We start from the raw sequence: 26,131 nt of genomic DNA on the forward strand, positions 1-26,131 counted from the left end.
AGCAATGGACAAGGCTTATTGACGTTAGGGGGAGGCATGCGTAGCCGAGTAATCATGGAAGTCCAGTGAGTGGCTTCAGGCAGCTAAAGGGCCGGGGCTAGCAGCAGGACCTTAGAAGGATGTCAAGATGGAAGAAAGTCTGTTGTGGCCCCCTCGTGCTGAATATGTTGGCAGACGGATCAGCAGGGTTCCGTGTGGTAAACCTGGCCAATTGGCAAAATAGGTATAGTGACCGAAGAAGTTGTTCGATGGGCCTCTTAAGCTAACAGTCCGGTGTGTTCTAGACAGCTAACGTTAGCGGGCTTGCGGCTAGCAGTGCCGCGGTGCCAGTTTGAGTACCCCCTCCAGCAGATTTCGTCGGTAGTCTAGTTGTGAAGGATTGCGGGGTTCCGTGCCACGTACCGGCAGTAGAAGGGGGTCCTGGCCAGTTGGCAAAAATGGTATTATAGCCCAGGAGTGGCTGTTGGGCTTCTTCTGCTAGCCGGGATACGGGCCTAGCTCCAGGCTAATTGATGCTAGCTTCGGGACAGGGACATGACGTTAAACCAGGAATAGTCACTCGGGTTGCAACTAGCCCTATGTGAGATGTGGTAGGGGGGCCCACCACCTCACAGCAAGACATTTGTGTGGCCCCCTTCTTGACGGTGAAGAGAAACATTTTTTATTTCCTGTGTGGAGTCGCAGTTAAAGAATTGCAACATTTACCTAGAGTTAACTCTGCAAATAGCACTGCTGTGTGATTTAAAAAGTCATAGTCAATCGATTAATAATATAATAATACTCTTAGCAAAAATGTTTATCTTTAATTTATAATATGTAGAATCTATGAGACTAGAAAGGTTCAGAACTTTTGTGAAACATCACAGCACAATTAAAAAACATATGACAAATAGAAATCCAAACTGGATAGTGTTCAGAGATAGATGGGAGGGGTTGAATGAAGCTGAAGGATGGGACTAAAAACAAACAAAAGAAAACTATTGAAAAATATACTGTCTGTAAAATGTACATAGTATGTATAAACTGGAAGTAGAAGACTAAGAGTTAATTTCCATTAATTTACTCCAATTAAGGGAGGGATGGTAGGGTTAGGGGAAAATAAGAAAGGACAATATATTAAACTATATATACACTACCATTCAAAACTTTGGGGTCACTGAGAAATACAGTGTAGACATTGTTAATGCTACTATTGTAGCTGCAAATGGCAGATTTTTTAAATAAAATATCTACATAGGCGTACAGAGGCCCATTATCAGCTGTGTTCCAATGACACATTGTATTAGCTAATCCAAGTTTATCATTTTAAAAGGCTAATTGATCATTAGAAAACCATTTTGCAATTATGTTAGTACAGCTGAAAACAGTTGTTCTAATTAAAGAAGCAATAAAACTGGCCTTCTTTAGACTCGTTGAGTATCTGGAGCATCAGCATTGGTGAGTTCGATTACAGGCTCAAAATGGCCAGAAACAAAGAACTTTCTTCCGAAACTCATCAGTCTATTCTTGTTCTGAGAAATGAAGTCTATTCCAGGCGAGAAGTTGCCAAGAAACTGAAGATCTCGTACAATATAAATAAAATAAAAAAAATAAAAAAAATAGATACAGTATAAATCAATAGGGGCCCTGTGCATGCCCGATTGGTATTCGGAAATGATTACTACAAGATTAGTTGGATGCTTAGATCAACTACCAATCTAAACATGTTTTGCTGACATGGCTATACTCAGGGTCAGTCAAATGGATTAGCTAACTAGCTGACTATCAGGGACTGACATAACAATAGATAACTGCTGATACAAAGCCAAAAACGTTTTATTGAAACTGGTGTATTCTACTATCTTACTCTCAATAATAATTTGAGACCATTACTGAGTTGCACCCCAAAAATATATATAGAGTTGAAGTCGGAAGTTTACATACACCTTAGCCAAATACATTTAAACTCAGTTTTTCACAATTCCTGACATTTAATCCTATTAAAAATTCCCTGTCTTAGGTCAGTTAGGATCACCACTTTATTTTAAGAATGTGAAATGTCGGAATAATAGTAGAGAGAATGATTTATTTCAGCTTTTATTTCTTTCATCACATTCCCAGTGGGTCAGAAGTTTACATGCACTCCATTAGTATTTGGTAGCATTGCCTTTAAATTGTTTAACTTGGGTCAAACGTTTCAGGTAGCCTTCCCACAATAAGTTGGGTGAATTTTGGCCCATTCCTCCTGACAGAGCTGGTGTAACTGAGTCAGGTTTGTAGGCCTCCTTGCTTGCACAAGCTTTTTCAGTTTTGTCCCCACATTTTCTATGGGATTGAGGTCAGGGCTTTGTGATGGCCACTCCAATACCTTGACTTTGTTGTCCTTAAGCCATTTTTCCACAACTTTGGAAGAATGCTTGGGGGTCATTGTCCATTTGGAAGACCCATTTGCGACCAAGCTTTAACTTCCTGACTGATGTCTTGAGATGTTGCTTCAATATATCCACATAATTTTCCCTCCTTCATGATGCCATCTATTTTGTGAAGTGCACCTGTCCCTCTTGCAACAAAGCACCCCAACAACATGATGCTGCCAACCCCGTGCTTCACGGTTGGGATGGTGTCTTTGGCTAACAAGCCTCCCCCTTTTTTCTCCAAACATAACGATGGTCATTATGGCCAAAGAGTTCTATTTTTGTTTCATCAAACCAGAGGACATTTCTCCAAAAAGTACGATCTTTGTCCCCATGTGCAGTTGCAAACCGTAGTCTGACTTTTTTATGGCGGTTTTGGAGCAGTGGCTTCTTCCTTGTCGATATAGGACTTGTTTTACTGTGGATGTAGATAATTTTGTACCTGTTTCCTCCAGCATCTTCACAAGGTCCTTTGCTGTTGTTCTGGGATTGATTTGCACTTTTTTCACCAAAGTATGTTCATCTCTAGGAGACAGAACGTGTCTCCTTCCTGAGCGGTATGACGGCTGCCTGGTCCCATGGTGTTCATACTTGCGTACTATTGTTTGTACAGATGAGTGTGGTACATTCAGGCATTTGGAAATTGCTCCCAAGGATCAACCAGACTTGTGGAGGTCTACAATTTTTTTTCTGAAGTCTTGGCTGATTTCTTTTGATTTTCCCATGATGTCAAGCAAAGAGGCACTGGGTTTGGAGGTAGGCCTTGAAACACATCCACAGGTACACCTCCAATTGACTCAAATGATGTCAATTAGCCTATCAGAAGCTTCAAAAGCCATGACATAATTTTCGGGAATTTTCCAAGCTGTTTAAAGGCACAGTCAACTTAGTGTATGTAATCTTCTGACCCACTGGAATTGTGATACAGTAAATTATAAGTGAAATAATCTGTCTGTAAACAATTGTTGAAAAAATTACTTGTGTCATGCACAAAGTAGATGTCCTAACCGACTTGCCAAAACTACAGTTTGTTAACAAGAAATTTGTGGATTGGTTGAAAAATTAGTTTTAATGACTCCAACCTACGTGTATGTAAACTTACGACTTCAACTGTAAGTTAATTTTACTCCAGTGTTTGTGAACAATGTAATTGTAACACACTGTATATCTTCAGTTGATAGGCCGTGATTCAATCAAATGAACATTGTAGACAAGCGAATAGGTCTGTCGATAATTTTGCATTTCAAGGCAATTTACCACTTTCCATAGCAATCATTAAGATAAAGTTATCTTGCCATTTGTGTGAACTATTTCCTTTAACCTTTTAAACTCTTAGGAGGAATTTCACTATGAACATCGTTCTATTGGAATCTTCATAGTATGAACATTCTATAAATCGATACAGTGTTGTGAAAAAGTACTTGCCCCCTTTGTAATTTTCTCAAATGTTGCATATTTTTGCACTGAATGTTATCACATCTTTAACCACAAACCTAATATTAGATAAAGGGAACCTGAGTGAACAAAGAACACAACAATTACATACTTATTTATTTATTTATTTTATAAACAACGTTACGCAACACTCAATGTCCCTGTGTGAAAAAGTAATTTCCCACTTACACTCAGTAACTGGTTGTGCCACCTTTAGCTGCAATGACTCCAACCAAACACTTCCTGTAGTTGTTGATCAGTCTCTCATGTCTCTGTGGAGGAATTTTGGCCCACTCTTCCATCCAGAACTGCTTTTACTCAGCGACATTTGTGGTTTTCAAGCATTAACTGCTAGTTTCAAGTCCTGTCACAACATCTCAATTGGGAATAGGTCTGAACTTTGACTAGGAGATTCCAAAACCTCAAATTTGTTGATTTTTAGCCATTTTCATGTGGACTTGATTGTGTGTTTTGGATCATTGTCGTCCAAAAAGTTAGACTTTTGACTCATCTCTCCCCAGGACATTCTTCCAGGAGTCTTGTTGATCATCCAGATGCTTTTTGGCAAAGTTGAGTCAACTTTTTGGACGAGATGGGTCTTATTATGTCTGACGAAAACCAAACACTGCATTCCACAGTAAGAACCTAATACCAACGGTCAAGCGTGGTGGTGGTAGTGTGATGGTTTGGGGATGCTTTGCTGCCTCAGGACCTGGACGACTTGCCTTAATAGAAGGAACCATAAAGTCCGCTCTGTATCAGAGAACTCTACAGGAGAATGTCAGGCCATCCGTCTCTGAACTGAAGCTGAAGTACAGCAGGGTCATGCAGCAAGACAATGTTCCAAACACACAATCACACAAGTCTACATGAAAATGAGTAAAAAGCAACAAATTTGAAGTTTTGGAATGGCCTAGTCAAAGTCCATACCTAATCCCAATTGAGATGCTGTGGCATGACTTGAAACAAACAGTTCATTCTTGAAAACCCACAAAAGTCACTGAATTAACGCCGTTCTGCATGCAAGAGTAAGCCACAATTCCCCGACAGCGATGTTAAAGACTGATCAACAACTACAGGAAGCATTTGGTTGCAGTCATTGCAGTTAAAGGTGGCAATTACTTTTTCACACAGGCAAATTGGGTGTTGCATAACTTTGTTAATTAAATAAATAAGTCTGTATTTTTTTGTCATTTGTAAACTCAAGTTCCCTTTGTCTAATATTAGGTATTGGTTGAAGACCTGATAACGTTCACCCTAGAAAATATGCAAAAATAGAGAAAATTAGAAAGGGGGCAAATAGTTGTTCTAGGCACAGTAAGTGCACACATTAGTTATGTATTCTATGTTGTTATATGCTTGAGTATATTTCAGAGAGAAGTGATATGTTATAAGACTTACTTTTACAACTGCTATGCTTTTTTCACATTACTCTATTAAATCTAAATGTACTCGAAATTGGGTGAGTCATCTGTATACAGCAGTTCTATATTGCTTCTACAGTTTGCTATTGAATACATACTGTTATGCTGTAATGATCCAAAATAATTTTGGCTATCGGTACATGGTAACATGGTAACAAAATGATGAATCTGACCAAATCCTAGGGTTAGAAGAGAGCCAGTGGTGCGTTCAGTTCGCTTCAACGGTTGATAGGTTTTTTGTCGGTTTGTACTGAACCACGTTTCCCCAAAACGGTGCCCATCATTTTTCAACAACCTTTGAGGCATGTTTGCTCCCATTTGGTGGGTGTTGCCTGGGTTGAACATAAAGCTGGGGTTACTGTTAGTTTTAGGGTTGGTGTTGAGGCTAGGGTTACGGTTGAGCCAAAATGAGTTATTATGAGTATGTTAAATGTTTATAATGAGTTGGATAAACTGATTTACTTATTTAATTATTTTCCGTTGGGTAAACTTGGTATTTTGAGAGATGGATAAACATATTATTCTTGTATTATTCTTACTTAACTTAGTATCTCCACTCAACAACAGTATATCGAATTGAGGTTGGTAAACATTAGGGTTAGGGTTGAGCTGGGATGTGGACTTGATGTTAGGGTTAAGGTTAGGGTTGAGTCGTGATCTGGACATGAAGCTAGGGTTCGGTTTGAGGTGAGGGTTGAGCTGGAATGTGGACATGAAGCTAGGGTTAGGTCTGAGGTTAGGGTTGAGCTGGAATGTGGACATGAAGCTAGGGTTAGGGTTAGAGTTGAGGGTTAGGGTTTGGGTTGAGCAGGGATGTGGACTTGATGGTAGGGTTAAGGTTAGGGTTGAGTCGTGATCTGGACATGAAGCTAGGGTTCGGTTTGAGGTTAGGGTTGAGCTGGAATGTGGACATGAAGCTAGGGTTAGGGTTAGGTCTGAGGTTAGGGTTGACCTGGGATGTGGACATGCAGCTAGGGTTAGGGTTAGAGTTGAGGGTTAGGGTTTGGGTTGAGCAGGGATGTGGACTTGATGGTAGGGTTAAGGTTAGGGTTGAGTCGTGATCTGGACATGAAGCTAGGGTTCGGTTTGAGGTTAGAGTTGAGCTGGAATGTGGACATGAAGCTAGGGTTAGGGTTAGGTCTGAGGTTAGGGTTGACCTGGGATGTGGACATGCAGCTAGGGTTAGGGTTAGGTCTGAGGTTAGGGTTGACCTGGGATGTGGACATGCAGCTAGGGTTAGGGTTAGGTCTGAGGTTAGGGTTGACCTGAGATGTGGACATGCAGCTAGGGTTAGGGTTAGGTCTGAGGTTAGGGTTGACCTGGGATGTGGACATGAAGCTAGGGTTAGGGTTAGGTCTGAGGTTAGGGTTGAGCTGGAATGTGAACATGAAGCTAGGGTTAGGGTTAGGTCTGAGGTTAGGGTTGACCTGGGATCTGGACATGAAGCTAGGGTTAGGGTTAGGTCTGAGGTTAGGGTTGACCTGGGATGTGGACATGCAGCTAGGGTTAGGGTTAGAGTTGAGGGTTAGGGTTTGGGTTGAGCAGGGATGTGGACTTGATGGTAGGGTTAAGGTTAGGGTTGAGTCGTGATCTGGACATGAAGCTAGGGTTCGGTTTGAGGTTAGGGTTGAGCTGGAATGTGGACATGAAGCTAGGGTTAGGGTTAGGTCTGAGGTTAGGGTTGACCTGGGATGTGGACATGCAGCTAGGGTTAGGGTTCGGTTTGAGGTTAGGGTTGAGCTGGAATGTGGACATGAAGCTAGGGTTAGGGTTAGGTCTGAGGTTAGGGTTGACCTGGGATGTGGACATGCAGCTAGGGTTAGAGTTGAGGATTAGGGTTTGGGTTGAGCTGGAATGTGGACATGAAGCTAGGGTTAGGGTTAGGTCTGAGGTTAGGGTTGACCTGGGATCTGGACATGAAGCTAGGGTTAGGGTTAGGTCTGAGGTTAGGGTTGACCTGGGATGTGGACATGCAGCTAGGGTTAGAGTTGAGGTTAGGGTTGACCTGGGATGTGGAACACGAAGCTAGGGTTAGGGTTAGAGTTGAGGATTAGGGTTTGGGTTGAGCAGGGATGTGGACATGCAGCTAGGGTTAAGGTTGAGCCAGGATGTTGGCATGCAGCTAGGGTTAAGGTTGAGCCAGGATGTTGACATGCAGCTAGGGTTAAGGTTGAGCCAGGATGTTGACATGAAGCTAGGGTTAGTTAGGGTTGAGGGTTAGAGTTGAGCAGGGATGTGGACATGCAGCTAGGGTTAAGGTTGAGCCAGGATGTTGACATGCAGCTAGGGTTAAGGTTGAGCCAGGATGTTGACATGAAGCTAGGGTTAGTTAGGGTTGAGGGTTAGAGTTGAGCAGGGATGTGGACATGCAGCTAGGGTTAAGGTTGAGCCAGGATGTTGACATGCAGCTAGGGTTAAGGTTGAGCCAGGATGTTGACATGCAGCTAGGGTTAAGGTTGAGCCAGGATGTTGACATGCAGCTAGGGTTAAGGTTGAGCCAGGATGTTGACATGCAGCTAGGGTTAAGGTTGAGCCAGGATGTTGACATGCAGCTAGGGTTAAGGTTGAGCCAGGATGTTGACATGCAGCTAGGGTTAAGGTTGAGCCAGGATGTTGACATGCAGCTAGGGTTAAGGTTGAGCCAGGATGTTGACATGCAGCTAGGGTTAAGGTTGAGCCAGGATGTTGACATGCAGCTAGGGTTAAGGTTGAGCCAGGATGTTGACATGCAGCTAGGGTTAAGGTTGAGCCAGGATGTTGACATGAAGCTAGGGTTAGTTAGGGTTGAGGGTTAGAGTTGAGCAGGGATGTGGAAGAGAAGCACGGGTTAGGGTTAGGGTTGAAGCTAGGGTTAGGGTTCAGGTTCGGGTTGAGCAGAGACTTGGACTTGAACCTAGGTTTAGGGTTGAGAAAGGGTGTAGACCCTAATCTACTTTCAATGTATATTCATCCCTGTCATGTTGTATAATGATGTGAGACAGTCACAGGAATACAAAAATATATTTTTTAATTTCTCTTACCAAAATAGAGTACGTCATGAAAATGACAGGGACGAAGCCCAAAACAAACACGTACATATGGAACACAGGGATGTAAACCATAATATCATGTACAGTAACCTTGAGAAATAGTTGGCGAACCCCAGGAATTGCTGGACTGCTTTCACGGAGTTCGGGATGGACCATGACCTGTCTGCGCTGAGGCGTTGCTCCTCCATCTCCACTCCCTCCTTGGATATGAGGTAGTCCAAAAAGGACACGGACCGCTGGAAAAACAAACATATAGATTATGCTCCAACAGTCTTCCCAGCACAGACCTGACCAACGAGACATGCTTGGCACGGTCAGCAGAATAGACCAAAATGTTGTCTATATAAACCACAACGCCCCGTCCCAGCATGTCCCAAAACACTTCATTAATAAAGGCCTGGAAGACTGAAGGAGCGTTATATAGGCCAAAGGGCATCACGAGATACTCGTAATGAGATACTCGTAATGAGATACTCGTAATGCCCCGTGGTCGTGGAAAAGGCCGTAATGCCCACCAGATTGTAAATGCTCCTCAAGTCCAGTTTCGTGAAGTACTGCACCCGTGCATTTGTGTGATGATAGTTGGGATGGGTAAAGGATAGCTGAACTTAATGGTGGCTTTATTCAGTGTTAGATAATCAACGCAGGGGCGCAGTCCCCCATCTTTCGTCTTAACAAAAAAGAAGCTTGAGGATGCTGGTAACGCAGAGGGGCGGATAAAACCCTGCTGGAGGCTCTCCTGTACGTAGGTCTCCATGGCCTCGGTCTCCGCAAAGGAGAGGGGATAGACGTGTCCTCTCGAGAGTTCTGCGTCAGACAGCAGGTAAATGGCACAGTCCCCAGGGGTGATGAGGAGGCAGGCGTGTAGCCTGGGTCTTAATCCACTTGCGGGGCGTGGTCCAGACTTTCCACCGTAGTGGTGTTGAGGCCCAGATTCCTCCTTCTCCTACGCTCTGCCTCGGGCAAATGTGCAAAACTCACCTCCATTGGCTCTGGCCACAGAGCAGGTGTAGCCATGAGCTCTGGATTCCGTGCAGTTTCTTCGTCGGGACCGCAGGAGGTTGTCCAACCGGATCGTCATGCTGATGAACTGGTCGAGTGACAGGTTGTCATCACGGCAGGCTAACCTGCACCTCCTCTCGCAGTCCGCTGTGGAAAATGTTGACCAGAGCCGACTCATTCTATCTGGTGGAGGCTGCGACGGTCTGGAACTCCATGCCAAACTCTGAGGCGGTCCTAGATCCCTGGCGTAGTTGGAGTAGGCATTCACCCCCTCTCAAACACAGAGTGGAAGAGGAGGATGAAGAGCTCGTAGGACTCGACCTCAGGTCCACCTATTTCCCAGACAGCGGCACCCCAGTCCAGGCCCCGTCCGGTCAGTGCCGAGATGGCGGTGGCAACCCTGTCTCTCCCGGAGACAGCCTCGGTATAGCAAGCGAGGTACAGGTCGCATTGTAGAATGAACTCCTTGCATCTCGCTGGGGCGCCGTCAAAGCGCCCCGGGAGGGACAGGGGTATTCCAAGGACCGGCTCAGATGGGATTGAGACAGGTAGTGGTGGTGTGGGGGCTGATGCCGGAACCGGTGCTGAGGACTGGAGGGACTGCACATTCCCCTGCAAATGCAGGATGGTTGCCACTACGCTGTCCATGGCGCTGCCGAGTCTGGAGAGACAGTTTTCGTGATGCTAGTCTGTCCCCACGATGGTCGCCAGCTCGGCCTTTCCTGCTGTCTCCATTAGATGGGTTGATTATTCTGTCACGTTGTATAATGATGGTGACGTAGACCTCCAGAGCTGGTGAACGGAATGATTAGCAATACTGGGGGGATCCATGACAATACCTAACATAATAAATTGCTCTACCCAAGTATGTGCTTACTTTGAGTGTTTTACTGTATATTAACTGCATATAGTATAACTTATGTAATGAACTCATGACCCTAAGGTATACAGAGTCTATTTTTAAGACAGCCTTGTATGACTTTTCAACAAAAACCCTTAAACACAGTTTACTTTTTGACAAAGCTAAAATTGTCCTTGTGAGCAGCAAACCTGTGTTTGTCAACTTCTCCAAGAGAACACCAACGTGTGAAACATACAGCTGCGTTGCAGTCATGTTGAGGTCAACATACAGTCTGAACTACATAGAATACTGTTCATCTCAAACTGGCAGTTGTGGTGTACTGTACATGTATCACTGTCTTCTGTAAGAAATTAAATCAAATCCAGACGTCAAGAACCTGTACTTTAAAAGTACTGGGACTAATGACAACATATATTTAGCTTTTTGCTGCTTTTAGGGTCAACTTCATACCAATCCTTGACGGAAACTGCTGTGTCATAATGCTGACCTTGGCAGGGCACATTTTGCCTCTGATTGGCTTTCTCTTGACCAATCAAACAGTTCCATTAAACGGGGCGGCACACCAAATTCTGCATATAAACCAGGGGTGCAGATGAACCCCTTTCATCGACAGGATCATACAGCAACCATGATTTCTCTGGTCTTCGTTCTGCTCATTGGAGCCGCTTGTGAGTATAGTAATGATCATAGAAAAAAGAACAGGATTCTGTAATGACACTAACATCACACATTTGTTTCTTTGACGTTATTAAGAAATATGTTCTTATTGTTTTATCACAGTTCTTTGCTTTTCCATCTCAAAAGCTGAGGTAATATAGCTAAGAATGTGCCTGCTCTCTGTTTACAGTTGCCACGGAGGACGACAAGATCGTCGGAGGGTATGAGTGCAAGGCCTACTCCCAGCCCCACCAGGTGTCTCTGAACTCTGGGTACCACTTCTGTGGTGGTTCCCTGGTCAATGAGAACTGGGTTGTGTCTGCAGCTCACTGCTACAAGACGTTAGTAGCCTACCATGTGAACTACTAGCAACATTTTGAGTCAATAACACCTTGCAAGAGTTTGTTAAAAATAACCTTTCTAAAACTAAAGGACACAGGTGAACTCCACATTCACATGAACTGTGAAAGTAAAAAACGTAAAAATGGACTTCTCTCTCTTTCAGCCGTGTGGAGGTGCGTCTGGGCGAGCATAACATCCAGGTGACTGAGGGTAGCGAGCAGTTCATCTCTTCATCCCGCGTGATCCGTCACCCCAACTACAGCGCCTACGACCTCGACAATGACATCATGCTGATCAAGCTGAGCAAACCCGCCACCCTCAACACCTACGTGCAGCCTGTTGCTCTGCCCAGCAGCTGTGCCCCCGCGGGCACCATGTGTACCGTCTCTGGATGGGGCAACACCATGAGCTCCAGTGAGTACAGCACCTGGGTCAAAGGTTACATGTGCCAGTTGATCATCTTCATGGTGACTGAGTGTTAACAGGCATAGAAAATGTAGACCTACTATTAAAAACACTACGTCATTTTATCTAACAATAACTCTCCTCCTTCTCCACCTACTTCTACCTTCCTCCCTCCACCTCTCTCTCTCCCCCCCCCCCCCCCTCCTTACAGCTGCTGACAGCGACAAGCTGCAGTGCCTGAACATCCCCATCCTGTCCTACAGCGACTGTAACAACTCCTACCCTGGCATGATCACCAACGCCATGTTCTGTGCTGGATACCTGGAGGAGGCAAGGACTCTTGCCAGGTACTTACCACTCTGACTTCAGTTCAGTGGTACCAATGATGACTTTATATGAACTTTTTCAATTGATTAGAAATTGATAATGAAATAACAATTTCATATCACTTGTCTCCCTTCTTTCTCTCTCTCTCCCTTCTTCTCTCTCTTGATCTCTCAATCTTTCTCTCTCGCTCTCGCTCTCTCAGGGTGACTCCGGTGGCCCAGTGGTGTGCAACGGTGAGCTGCAGGGTGTTGTGTCCTGGGGTTATGGCTGTGCCGAGCCCGGTAACCCCGGTGTCTACGCCAAGGTAAGACAGAAAAACTGTTTTCCTGTTGTGTTTGAGGAAAACATCATCATTCATACATCACTGTGACATCCCTTGTTTTCCTGAAAGAAAAAGACATTGAGTCTATAAAACATAGATTGATGGTTCTCATGTTGCCTCCCATTGAGTGTGTCCACTAATGTCTCCCTTCTCCTTCTCATCCTCCAGGTGTGCATCTTCAACGACTGGCTGACCAGCACCATGGCCACCTACTAAGTTTGATCCTAGCTTCGGTCCTCCAGCACGGTCCTACAACTTTACAGCATCGTTTGCAGTTCAACATCCACCTTATGTGCTGGAGATTAAATACTAATGACAAATAAATAATTTAAAATAATTTGAGTTACTGAGTCTATTTCCCAAGGTTAACTATATAAATGAATATCCCATAGAAGGTACTTCTTACATGCATTTCGCATAGAGCACATTTTCATGAATGTAGTAGTGCAATATTTTGTTCTGTATGTCATCAAAGGAGTGTTGTTTGCAGGTGGAATGTCTAAATTTGTGTGTTTATAAATCTGTAATTCTAACCGTGGGGGGGGGGTCTACCAGTTTGGCTATCAAATATGTGGGAATATATCAAACAAAACTTGGGTTGCTGATTCTCATAATCATTAGGATTATGTTCATTCTTAATTTCGGTGAACTATCCCTTTAGACCGTTGTAAACCGTTAAGAGGAATTATTTCTCACTACAAATATCTTTCTATTGGAAACGTCATAGACATGTTGATATTTTTCATAAATCCACAAGCGGCAACATTAGTTTTATGGGTCTATGCTTGTGTAAATGTCAGAGAGAAGTGATCACTTGGTGCATAAAAAGTGTTACGACTATGTATTTTCCCCAGTGCCCCGATAAATCAAAATGAACTATATTCAGTGAATACACATTTATATTTCTGCTACAGTATTCTATTGAACACATACTGTTGTGTATGTGTTCAATAGTGTAAGGCACTTTTCTGGGGGTTCGAAGGCTGGAACATTAACTATAATGAAAGTTAAGACCAGACAGAGGCGGCATTCTATACATTGGGAGAATCTCAATTGAGATTCTGATGTACATTGTGACATCACGGTTTCCCATGGTTATAAACATTCCAAAAACACAAAAAAAAACGTCAAAACGTAAAGAAATATAAAACATAGACGAGTATAAAGTGGACGAAGCACTTAGGAGCCAAAAATGATACAAATCTATGCAAAATTGTGTGACCAGACCCCGCTAAAAGTTTGTGGCTTATGGTATTATACTATAGAGAAATGCCTAATCATGAGCTTAGTTCAACTGTCTTACCCAATCGGAACACAAAATATACACTTTTTTACTCTATTGTTTGTAAACAGTGTAATTGTTAACAAACACAGTTTAGCTTCAAAACATGGTTATTTTGGTCTCATTGATGGTCATTCCTTGCATCCATAGATCTGTCTATACATTTGAGAGTGGCTACATTTCCCCAGCCCAATTCCACCGACCTGTTAAAACAAGTTCAAAACAGTCTCAGTAGACTGAAATCATTTAAAATGCTTTATTCATCATTCGATTTTCATCTCCAGTGAATAGGTGAATGTTGAACTGCAGATGATGTTGTAGAGCTGTGGGGCCGTGCTGGGGGACCGAAACCAGGATCAGATTTATTAGTTGGCCATGTTGCTGGTCAACCAGTCGTTGAAGATGCACACCTAGAGGAAGAGAAGGAGAAGGGAGACATCAGTGGACACAGGGCCAAGTCACTGTAAACCAGGGATAAAGTTGGTATTATTGAAGTTAGAAACATGTAGTTGTGACATGGATGAACCAGGAGTCTAATATAAAGGAATGCTGTCACACAAACTACTTGATGCTTTGTCACACAAACTACTTGAAGCTTTGTCCCACAAACTACTTGATGCTTTGTCACACAAACTACTTGATGCTTTGTCACACAAACTACTTGATGCTTTGTCACACAAACTACTTGATGCTTTGTCCCACAAACTACTTGATGCTTTGTCCCACAAACTACTTGATGCTTTGTCCCACAAACTACTTGATGCTTTGTCACACAAACTACTTGATGCTTTGTCACACAAACTACTTGATGCTTTGTCCCACAAACTACTTGATGCTTTGTCCCACAAACTACTTGATGCTTTGTCACACAAACTACTTGATGCTTTGTCACACAAACTACTTGATGCTTTGTCCCACAAACTACCTCGGATGGGGCCACAGTGTCTCCTGACCCCTCCTGTCTCAGCCTCCAGTATTTATGCTGCAGTAGTTTATGTGTCGGGGGGCTAGGGTCAGTTTGTTATATCTGGAGTACTTCTCCTGTCCTATTCGGTGTCCTGTGTGAATCTAAGTGTGCGTTCTCTAATTCTCTCCTTCTCTCTTTCTTTCTCTCTCTCGGAGGACCTGAGCCCTAGGACCATGCCCCAGGACTACCTGACATGATGACTCCTTGCTGTCCCCAGTCCACCTGGCCATGCTGCTGCTCCAGTTTCAACTGTTCTGCCTTACTATTCAACCATGCTGGTCATTTATGAACATTTGAACATCTTGGCCACGTTCTGTTATAATCTCCACCCGGCACAGCCAGAAGAGGACTGGCCACCCCACATATGCTCTCTCTAATTCTCTCTTTCTTTCTCTCTCTCGGAGGACCTGAGCCCTAGGACCGTGCCCCAGGACTACCTGACATGATGACTCCTTGCTGTCCCCAGTCCACCTGAGTGTGCTGCTGCTCCAGTTTCAACTGTTCTGCCTTATTATTATTCGACCATGCTGGTCATTTATGAACATTTGAACATCTTGGTCATGTTCTGTTATAATCTCTACCCGGCACAGCCAGAAGAGGACTGGCCACCCCACATAGCCTGGTTCCTCTCTAGGTTTCTTCCTAGGTTTTGGCCATTCTAGGGAGTTTTTTCCTAGCCACCGTGCTTTTACACCTGCATTGTTTGCTGTTTGGGGTTTTAGACTGGGTTTCTGTACAGCACTTTGAGATATCAGCTGATGTACGAAGGGCTATATAAATACATTTGATTTGATTTGATTTGGTGCTTTGTCCCACAAACTACTTGATGCTTTGTCCCACAAACTACTTGATGCTTTGTCACACAAACTACTTGATGCTTTGTCCCACAAACTTAGCAGCAGAAGCCTATATTCTTACCTTGGCATAGACACCAGGGTTACCGGACTCGGCACAGCCATAACCCCAGGACACAACACCCTGCAGCTCACTGTTGCACACCATGGGGCCACAAGAGTCACCCTGAGAGAGAGACAATGAGAGATTTACTTTACTGTATTTTTGGTCCTAATGGTTTTGATAAGCTGGTCAGAGGCAGTAGTAGAGCAGTAGTAGTATCTACAGGTCAGTGCTGTTCAGTACCTGGCAAGAGTCCTTGCCTCCCTCCATGTATCCAGCACAGAACACAGCGCCAGAGTAGGAGTTGTTACAGTCATTGAAAGACAGGATGGGAAGGTTCAGGCACTGCAGATTGTTGCTATCGGCGGCTGTAAGGATGGATGAAAAATAAAAGAATGGATAGAAAGAAAGAAGGGGGAATGAAAGGCAGAACATGTCAATTATGGATCATTTACATTTTAACACAGGCAATGGTTACCTGACCAAGTGTATTTTATAAAATAGCCCCAAAATACATTAAAAAAATGTACGCTGGTGCTGTAATCACTGGAACGCCTGGTGTTTCCCCATCCAGAGACAGTACACATGGTGCCAGCAGGGGCACAGCTGGTGGGCAGAGCAACAGGCTGCACGTAGGTGTTGAGGGTGGTGGGTTTGCTCAGCTTGATCAGCATGATGTCATTGTTGATGTTGTATGATCTGTATGATCTTGGGGTGGGGGATAATGCGGAAAGAAGAGATGAACTGCTCATTTATGTCCTGGCAATGTTGTGCTCGCCCAGAGGCACCTCCATGTGGCTTTGGGTAAAAGAGGAAGAGAGAGACAGGAGAAAGAGAGAGGGAAAGGGGTGGGAAAGTAAGTCTTTCATAACTCGATGGTGTTCTGTACTGAGCCTTGGGGTGAAGTGAAGGAAATTGCATGATATAATATACAGTAGATAGAAGGTAGGAATGACCCAGCCAGTTGGGTCACTTAGTTGGGTTGTTTTCTTTGAAGACTTAGTAGGGTTGTGGCTTTTAGTTTTTTTTGGCTACCTGTGAGAGTATGTCATTCCGGTTAATCTGTTCTATCGTATTGTCATCACATCTTAAGGTTGAGCACTGATACTTTTGGAGTGTTAATGAGGCTTAGACAAGAGTGTGAGTTCCTCAAGTGCCTATGCATATCCCAATGTTGGGATAATTACAACTTTGCTATAATATATCAATAATAATGTTACTACATTTACATAAAATATGTCATGTGTATAAATATTCAGGGAACATTTAAATTTGCTTACGATGATGATTGATGACTTAAGAGGACTTAAGATGACGAATGGGAATGACATTCACTCTCATAGGTGGCCAAGAAAGCCACGCCCCCAATAGGCCAAGCCTCCTTAATTTACGGATTGCATTAAAAAAAGACCCAGCATGAAAGTGATATAAAAACCAAACTGATGTTTGTGTCATCGGGTCATTTTCAAGAGACTTGGCCTGTTGGGGACGTTCATCATGTTAAGTCTGTACAATGCAAATTTCACCTTTCTTTCAATAATTTTGCACATGACATATTTTAATATAAAACTAATAACATTATTATTTAAATATTATAACAAAATGGTAACTCTCCCAACATTGGTATGTGCATAGGCACTTGAGCAACTCATACTCTTCTGTAAACTTCATAAGCGTTACAAAAGTGTCAGTTCTTAACCTTAACATAGAGATGACAATATAAAACAATAGATTAACCAGAATTACATTTACTCTCACGAATGGCCAAACATAACTATCTGAAAGCTACGTCCATACTAAGCCACGCCTCAAGTCTTCTGATCTGACCCGGTGGGTAATAACCCAACATCAATAACCCAACAATTCAACTAAGTGACCTTGATTTCTGGATCAAAACAACCCAAAGTGTGTTCTGTCCAATATTTACCCAAATTGGATTGTTTTTAAATCTGCGTTTTTTTAGACTACTGTCATTTCTTTAGTGATTTTTCTTTAATTCTGTTACCGATTTGGTTTTAATCACTTAATAATTCTTAAAAATGTACCCGCTCACAACAGTATCACCAACGTAATGACTTGAAAGAATAAGTGAATGAGTCTTATAAAGTATTATATTATAGTAGAACATGTTTAGAATTTTTACTCTTTGAGCTCAAAAAGTGCCATTTGTAACATGGGTTATTGTTAGATGACTGCTAATGAACTTAGCCACACCTTTTGAGTTTTTACACATTAATGATGTCGATGTACCTTGCTGCTGTAAAGATATTTTGAAAAGCCACTTTTCAAAAGGCCCCAAACTGTGCACTATTACACACTACCAAAGGTAATACTTTACAATACAGTGCCCTTATTACTGTGTAATTACTCATGTAATTACACAGTAAGAAGGACACTGATATGTAAAGTGTAACCAACATGTAAAACATACTACTTTTGTTTTGCATATGAGTTCCCGTATAAAACATACTGCATGTGTGGAGTGGTTGAAAACGAGTTTTAATGACTCCAACCTAAGTGTATGTAAACTTCCGACTTCAACTGTATGTAATATACATTAGTTCTGTGGTGCAATTTAAGTCTAGCATGGAATAGAAAATGTGCAGTTTGATAAAGAACATGTACACGCAGGTAAAAAAACAAAATCTGTACATTTCCTAGAGAAAATGTTTATGCTTGCTTCAGCTGTTTTAACTAAAAACATTTATCTGAAAATGGCCTATGTGACATCGGTAGTACTCATAAACATAAATTCTAGTCCCAAACTTGACTGAAAAGTCTAGCAGGATAACATTAGTCATAAAGTCAGTATTTTCTAAAACGAGAATTTCCGTTTTAAGGAATCAATGACATGGTCAATTTCCTTGGATATTTGAGTATTAGGTTTGGATTTCATTCATGCCCATATGCCCATATTCTCTGGCAGTCTCTATGGGGGTGCCACAGGGTTCAATTCTCGGGCCGACTCTTTTCTCTGTATATATCAATGATGTTGCTCTTGCTGTGGGCGATTCCCTGATCCACCTCTACGCAGACGACACCATTCTATATACTTTCGGCCCGTCATTGGACACTGTGCTATCTAACCTCCAAACGAGCTTCAATGCCATACAGCACTCCTTCCGTGGCCTCCAACTGCTCTTAAACGCTAGTAAAACCAAATGCATGCTTTTCAACCGATCGCTGCCTGCACCCGCATGCCCGACTAGCATCACCACCCTGGATGGTTCCGACCTTGAATATGTGGACATCTATAAGTACCTAGGTGTCTGGCTAGACTGCAAACTCTCCTTCCAGACTCATATCAAACATCTCCAATCGAAAATCAAATCAAGAGTCGGCTTTCTATTCCGCAACAAAGAATCCTTCACTCCAAGCTTACCCTAGTAAAACTGACTATCCTACCGATCCTCGACTTCGGCGATGTCATCTACAAAATGGCTTCCAACACTACTCAGCAAACTGGATGCAGTCTATCACAGTGCCATCCGTTTTGTCACTAAAGCACCTTATACCTCCCACCACTGCGACCTGTATGCTCTAGTCGGCTGGCCCTCGCTACATATTCGTCGCCAGACCCACTGGCTCCAGGTCATCTACAAGTCCATGCTAGGTAAAGCTCCGCCTTATCTCAGTTCACTGGTCACGATGGCAACACCCATCCGTAGCACGCGCTCCAGCAGGTGTATCTCACTGATCATCCCTAAAGCCAACACCTCATTTGGCCGCCTTTCGTTCCAGTACTCTGCTGCCTGTGACTGGAACGAACTGCAAAAATCGCTGAAGTTGGAGACTTTTATCTCCCTCACCATCTTCAAACATCAGCTATCTGAGCAGCTAACCGATCGCTGCAGCTGTACATAGTCTATTGGTAAATAGCCCACCCATTTTCACCTACCTCATTCCCATACTGTTTTTATACTGTATTTATTTATTTACTTTTCTGCTCTTTTGCACACCAATATCTCTACCTGTACATGACCATCTGATCATTTATCACTCCAGTATTAATCTGCAAAATTGTAATTATTCGCCTACCTCCTCATGCCTTTTGCACACATTGTATATAGACTGCCCCTTTTTTTCTACTGTGTTATTGACTTGTTAATTGTTTACTCCATGTGTAACTCTGTGTTGTCTGTTCACACTGCTATGCTTTATCTTGGCCAGGTCACAGTTGCAAATGAGAACTTGTTCTCAACTAGCCTACCTGGTTAAATCAAATAAAAAAAATAAAAATGCCCACTAACACGGGACAGCTGCCTAGCAGCACCCATCTGATCGGAGCATGCAATTAACGGGGAACGTGAAAACAGCTGCATGCTATCCAATAGTAGCAGCGGAGACAACCTACAGCCCGCCCATTTCTTTACATACAGCACATTTCTGACCCACTGGAATTGTGATACAGTGAGTTATAAGTGAAATAATCTGTCTGTAAACAATTGTTGGAAAAATGACTGAGAAAGAGAGGAGGATGGAGAGAGGGAGTCGTGTTCAGAAAGCATGACAGGAGGAAGGTAACAGAAGACAGAGATGCAGAGGTTAGAGACATAGAAGATGGGTAAATGTGAAACATTAAGCTAGTGTCTAATTGATAAATTGCCAGCGGTGCCACCTTGCAGCTGGTCATATATTTGTCACCTCTAATCTACAGAAATGTGTTTTCAAACAGGTTCAAATGAAAAGTTCTCATAAGGAAGACATTTATTCACCGCAGAAGGGAGTCAGCCTCAGTAAACAAGAAACTAGCTGGGCGAGATGCATTGCAAACTATCTTCGCTGATCACATTCAAACACAAGAATGGCAATAAAAACATAATCATATATGCAAAAAGTATACATTATAATTACAAAAATACTCTTCAGTTGGCCCACCCACTAGAGAATTTCTGGCCATGCCCCTGGTAAGGACATTACCTAATACCAGAATTAAGATGGACCTGCCTATCCCTTCTAATACTGTAAGTGTTTGACACTGTAGAAAAAAATCTATTTCTTGAGTATCCACATGCGAAATGCCTATAATCAATAGGGAAATCCTCTTTTCACACCACTTCTATACTGTAGTGACTTTTTCGTAGCAGGTTAGGAGAACTTACGCAGCAGGTTAGGAAAATGTATGTGTAGCAGGTTAGGAGATTGAGGTTAAGGTTAGGGAAAGGTGTTCGGGTTAGCGAAAATGCTCTCCTAACCTGCTGCGAAAATCACTTTGTGTGTCCCATGATCAATAGGCTTTCTCTTCACATTGAGCCAACATTGATCATGATGAATACAATACATGTATGCACAGTCGGGAGCTTAATTGGAGGAAAATAACAATGTGCAATTGAAAAGGCACTTATTCTTACATTGGTTCAAAATACCGCTCTCAACAAAGGGTGGATGAGCGTAACAAAAAAAAAGCCTAATGGAAGAACCCAAGAGACACATGTAAGAAGGGGTGTGTTATGATGAGCCTCTGTTGGCTGTCATGAACTAATTTACTGAAACATGACAGCCAGCCAAAGGTGGGCTACCTCTTTAGATGATTGGATTATTGATTTAATGAAATGACCGTCTCATTTTTCTGTTGTCAAAATTGCCAACCACAATACAGTACAAGTACAGCGGTTTTCAAAATATTTGGGGCTTTTTGGGGCTATTTGTGTTAGCAAATTCATCAGGGACCCCATCACAATCTACACAAAATATCAAACTGGAAGAAAATGTAGATTTAAAAAAAAAGATACATTGAAATTGTATAACTAAAATATAGATGTTGCATAAGTATTCAGCTCCCTGAGTTAATAATCTAGAAACAGCTGTGAATTTTCTTGGGTAAGTCTCTAAGAGCTTTACACCTGGATTGTGCAATATTAGCCCATTATTATTTTCAAAATTCTTCAAGCTCTGTCGAGATGTTGGGGCTAGACAGCAATTTTCAAGTCTTGCCATAGATTTTCAAGCAGATTTAAGTCAAAACTGTACTCAGAAACAGAGATGTACCATATGTTAATTGTTTCAACCAACAGCTTCATTTGGTGTCACTTGACAATTTTTGCAGACTGAAATCGCCCGCTCTGGCTCCAATGAGGACAAATGGACCCCACTTGATATCCTGCAACAATACTTTGGGCCTCTCTCCGCTATGCTGACCGTGTTTACTGCACTGAAACATGGACTGACTTTTGGAGTGTCCACAGCTACATGCGAGAACTTATTTTCCACTTTGACAAATGTATTCAGTCAGCACAGAAAAACAGTGCTACACCTGAGGAAAGCTCAACTAATCCAACTGGCATTTGAGGGGGATCTTACAATAATATTTTTGGGACAATGGATTTATCGATAAATCAGGAAGTTCGACAAAGCATCAAGGAAGCTGCAACTCTTTTGAAAAGGTAAGAATGAAACAATCTAGCTGTTTGGTTTTTATCAAAATCTTGCTTAAGTGTGTAGGGCGCTATCCATGGTGCTGATAGAGAACAGCAAGATTTTGTGCTGTTGAACCTGTCTCTTCTTGGTCAAAAGGATTTTTTACACTTTTATGTTTATTGTGCTATAGCGTGACATAAGCAGAATTCAATATAATTCCAATGCAAGAACCCAAATGATGCCCCTGGGTATAGCTAGGTATCAGTATGTTTCATCATAGAAATACCCTGGGTGTACAAAACATTAGGAACACATGCTCTATCCATGACATTTACTGACCAGGTGAATCCAGGTGAAAGGTATGATCCCTTATTGATGTCACTTCAATAAGTGTATATGAAGGGGAGGAGACAGGTTAAAGAATGATTGTTAAGCCTTGAGACAATTGAGACATGGATTGTGTATGTGTGCCATTCAGAGGGTGAATGGGCAAAACAAACGTTTTAAGAGCATTTGAATGGGGTATGGTAGTAGGTGCCAGGCACACCGGTTTCAGTGTGTCAAAAACTGCAACGCTGCTGGGATTTTCACGCTCAACAGTTTTCTGTGTGTATCAAGAATGGTCCACCACCCAAAGGACATCCAGCTAACATGACACAACTGTGGGAAGCATTGGAGTCAACATGGGCCAGCATCCCTGTGGAATGCTTTTGACAACTTGTAGAGTCCATGCCCTGACGAATTGAGTCTGTTCTGAGGGCAAAAGGGGTTGCAACTCAATATTAGGATGATGTTCCTAATGTTTTGTACAATAATTGTAGATTATGGTTATTATGGTTTTCTTGGTAGCCTATTGGTTGCTGTAAATGGAACTATACGTATTGGAAACGTGTTTATGGTAGGCTGGCATTGCTTAATTTGCATTATTTTGGTAAGACTGCTGTGTGTATGGCTGCATTCACATAGAATGTTTGTTATAGGTGAATTGCCCTATCTACGTATTCTGTAGCAAAAACCGCTTAGCTATAGGGCACTATCCATTGTGATGATACAGCACAGCAGATATAGGCTACAGATTTGAAAAGCATTCAATGATCTTGGAGTTTTAACTTTATGTTTATTGTGGTGTAGTGTAATTACATAACCAGAATTCATTACAATTCTAATACAAGAACCCCCAGAAAGTTTCCCGCCTTGCTGATTTCAATTGCCCCCATAGTCACTTTATGCTGTCGCAAGGTCTAGGTTCCAACATACACGTCTGTAAGTAGACAACATCAGTTTGTCATTGATGAAAGGGTAGAGTCAGGACATCCGGCTTTCTTACATCACTGCCTTATCCTCTTGTTGCAATGCGTGTATATTACATACATGTATAGTTCTGCATGTGATGGATGTTTGTGTGTTATTAAAACTTCATTAGGGTAGGGGGCACTATTTTCACCTCCGGATGAAAAGCGTGCCCAAAGTAAACTGCCTGTTACTCAGGCCCAGAAGCTAGGATATGCATATGTGTAGATTTGGATAGAAAACACTCTAAAGTTTCCAAAACTGTTAAAATAATGTCTGTGAGTATAACAGAACTGATATAACAGGCGAAAACCTGAGAAAAAATCCATCCAGGAAGTGGGATTTTTTTATGTTTGTAGTTTTTCATTGACTGCCTATACTGATTCCATTGACTTAGGACTCAAATTGCACTTCATATGGCTTCCATTGGATGTCAACAGTCTTTAGAAATTGTTTCAGGCTTGTATTCTGAAAAATGAGGGAGTAAGACCACTCTGAATGAGTGGACACTGCAGTGTCCCAGAGCGTAGATATTAGCTATAATGTTGTTATTAGCATTTGTATCATCATTAGCGTTAGCATTGTTTAGTGTCAAACAGTGGATGCTATACATATATGTGTTACCAAATCTGTGTGAGCATTTTGATTTATTGTTGTGCCATATTTTTTCCCCTGCTCTGTACTCTTTACAGTTGTCACTATCTGATTGTACTAGTAACTAGCAGGTGAATGCTTTGGAAATGTAAAATCGTCTATTAAAAAAGTATATGTGAGTTTATATTGAAGTAATGACATCCCTTTTTATTTGAGATATTTTGTATTGTATCTTCATATCCAAGATGGCATAGCAGTCCGACATCTTTTGTCCTCGTCTTGTCATGTCCCGTGTATTTATTTTTTAATATATTTTTTCTAAAACTCATCTTCAAAGCACACTTCTGCAACTCGCCTCACCTAATGTGGTGCGGATCTGTTTTTCTTTAAAGTATTATTCACCTCGATTCCGAAATCCCCCAACAGAAGCTAGCCAGCACACTAGCTACTAGCTAGTAGTCAGCAGCTAACCTTTAGCTCGGAAAGCTCTCGCCAGTCTGTACAACGCGACTCAAACCAGAGCATACCGGACCTATTTTCTCTCCATATCCCCGGATTTGTACCGCAAATCTAGCTAGCTGCTATCCGAGTACTGGCTAATGTTGGTCCTGGAGCAAGCACCAATTAGCTTGAAGTTAGCCCATGCTAGGCCTTTCTCCCGTTTAGCTAAAGAGGCCCATCAGCCACTCCTGGGCTACAGTACCCGGACCCCTTCTACTGCCGGTACGGGGCACAGAACCCTGCCGATCCGTCACGACTGGACTATGACGTAATCTGCTCGAGGGGCTATTCAACTGGCCTCTACATCGCGACCACACCTGAATGCCCACTAGCTGTGGCCCGTTAGCGGCTAGCTGTTTAGAGCATATGTTAGCTGTATAGATCCATCGGCCAATTTCTTGGGCCACTATACCTATTTTGCCAATTGGACTTGGATCCCTCTGCTACTCGAAACCCTACTAATCCATCACGACTGGTCAACCGATGTCACAAGGGCCAAAACAGACTTTACTCCATCGAGACGTCCCTCTAAGGCCCTTCTGCTAGCTTGCTAGCCCCGGTCTGCTAGCTGTCTGATTCGCCGTGTCTCCAGCCAGTCCAAACACTCACAGGACCCCTATTGATCACCCAGCTACGAATGCCTCTCCCTAATATCAATATGCCTTGTCCATTACTGTCCTGGTTAGTGATTATTGTCTTATTTCACTGTAGAGCCTCTAGCCCTGCTCAATATGCCTTAACCTACCATTTAGTTCCACCTCCCACATATGCAGTGACATCACCTGGTTTAAACGTCTCTAGAGAATATATCTCTCTCATCATTACTCAATGCCTAGGTTTACCTCCAATGTATTCACATCCTACCATACCTTTGTCTGCATTATGCCTTGAATCTATTCTCTTACGCCCAGAAACCTGCTCCTTTTACTCTCTGCTCTGAATGCACTAAACGACCAGTCCTGATAGCCTTTAGCCTTTAGCCTCTGGCAGTCTCTATGGGGGTGCCACAGGGTTCAATTCTCAGGCTGACTCGCTTCTCTATATATACAGTGGGGCAAAAAAGTATTTAGTCAGCCACCAATTGTGCAAGTTCTCCCACTTAAAAATATGAGAGAGACAAAATTAGAAAAAGAAATCCAGATAATCACATTGTAGGAGTTTTTAATGAATTTATTTGCAAATTATGGTGGAAAATAAGTATTTGGTCACCTACAAACAAGCTAGATTACTGGCTCTCACAGACCTGTAACTTCTTGCACCAGGCTGGGAAGACTGAATCTGCAATAGGTAAGCAGCTTGGTTTGAAGAAATCAACTGTGGGAGCAATTATTAGGAAATGGAAGACATACAAGACCACTGATAATCTCCCTCGATATGGGGCTCCACGCAAGATCTCACCCCGTGGGGTCAAAATGATCACAAGAACGGTGAGCAAAAATCCCAGAACCACACGGGGGGACCTAGTGAATGAGTGCAGAGAGCTGGGACCAAAGTAACAAAGCCTACCATCAGTAACACACTACGCCGCCAGGGACTCAAATCCTGCAGTGCCAGACGTGTCCCCCTGCTTAAGCCAGTACATGTTCAGGCCCGTCTGAAGTTTGCTAGAGTGCATTTGGATGATCCAGAAGAAGATTGGGAGAATGTCATATGGTCAGATGAAACCAAAATATAACTTTTTGGTAAAAACTCAACTCGCCGTGTTTGGAGGACAAAGAATGGTGAGTTGCATCCAAAGAACACCATACCTACTGTGAAGCATGGGGGTGGAAACATCATGCTTTGGGTCTGTTTTTCTGCAAAGGGACCAGGACGACTGATCCGTGTAAAGGAAAGAATGAATGGGGCCATGTATCGTGAACTTTTGAGTGAAAACCTCCTTCCATCAGCAAGGGCATTGAAGATGAAACGTGGCTGGGTCTTTCAGCATGACAATGATCCCAAACACACCGCCGGGCAACGAAGGAGTGGCTTCGTAAGAAGCATTTCAAGGTCCTTGAGTGGCCTAGCCAGTCTCCAGATCTCAACAACATAGAAAATCTTTGG

General features: G+C 42.7%; 1 protein-coding gene and 1 pseudogene across 1 annotated transcript; one reads left to right on the forward strand and one right to left on the reverse strand.

Moving 5' to 3' along the window:
* The first annotated feature begins 10,704 nt into the window (after window positions 1-10,704).
* LOC115101757 (trypsin-2-like) lies at window positions 10,705-12,534 on the forward strand (annotated as a pseudogene).
* Window positions 12,535-13,844: 1,310 nt separating this feature from the next.
* Window positions 13,845-16,041, reverse strand: LOC115113877 (trypsin-1-like). The gene is made up of 4 exons (XM_065007976.1): window positions 15,897-16,041; window positions 15,587-15,711; window positions 15,365-15,466; window positions 13,845-13,889 (listed from the first exon to the last, which is right to left on the reverse strand). Exons 1-4 carry the CDS (start codon window positions 16,015-16,017, stop codon window positions 13,845-13,847), a joined length of 393 nt encoding a protein of 130 aa, XP_064864048.1. The 5' UTR covers window positions 16,018-16,041.
* Window positions 16,042-26,131: the final 10,090 nt, after the last annotated feature.

This window comes from Oncorhynchus nerka, linkage group LG3, assembly GCF_034236695.1.
Source record: "Oncorhynchus nerka isolate Pitt River linkage group LG3, Oner_Uvic_2.0, whole genome shotgun sequence".
In the NCBI taxonomy this organism is placed as follows: domain Eukaryota; kingdom Metazoa; phylum Chordata; class Actinopteri; order Salmoniformes; family Salmonidae; genus Oncorhynchus; species Oncorhynchus nerka.

Coding starts and splice junctions, on each gene's coding strand:
- LOC115113877 (XM_065007976.1), bottom strand. CDS start 16,017: ATGCTGATCAAGCTGAGCAAACCCACCACCCTCAACACCTACGTGCAG. Junction 15,712..15,896: donor TGGATGGGGAAACACCAGGC/GTTCCAGTGATT, acceptor CCATCCTTACAG/CCGCCGATAGCAACAATCTG. Junction 13,890..15,364: donor ACCCTGGTGTCTATGCCAAG/GTAAGAATATAG, acceptor CTCTTCCTCTAG/GTGTGCATCTTCAACGACTG.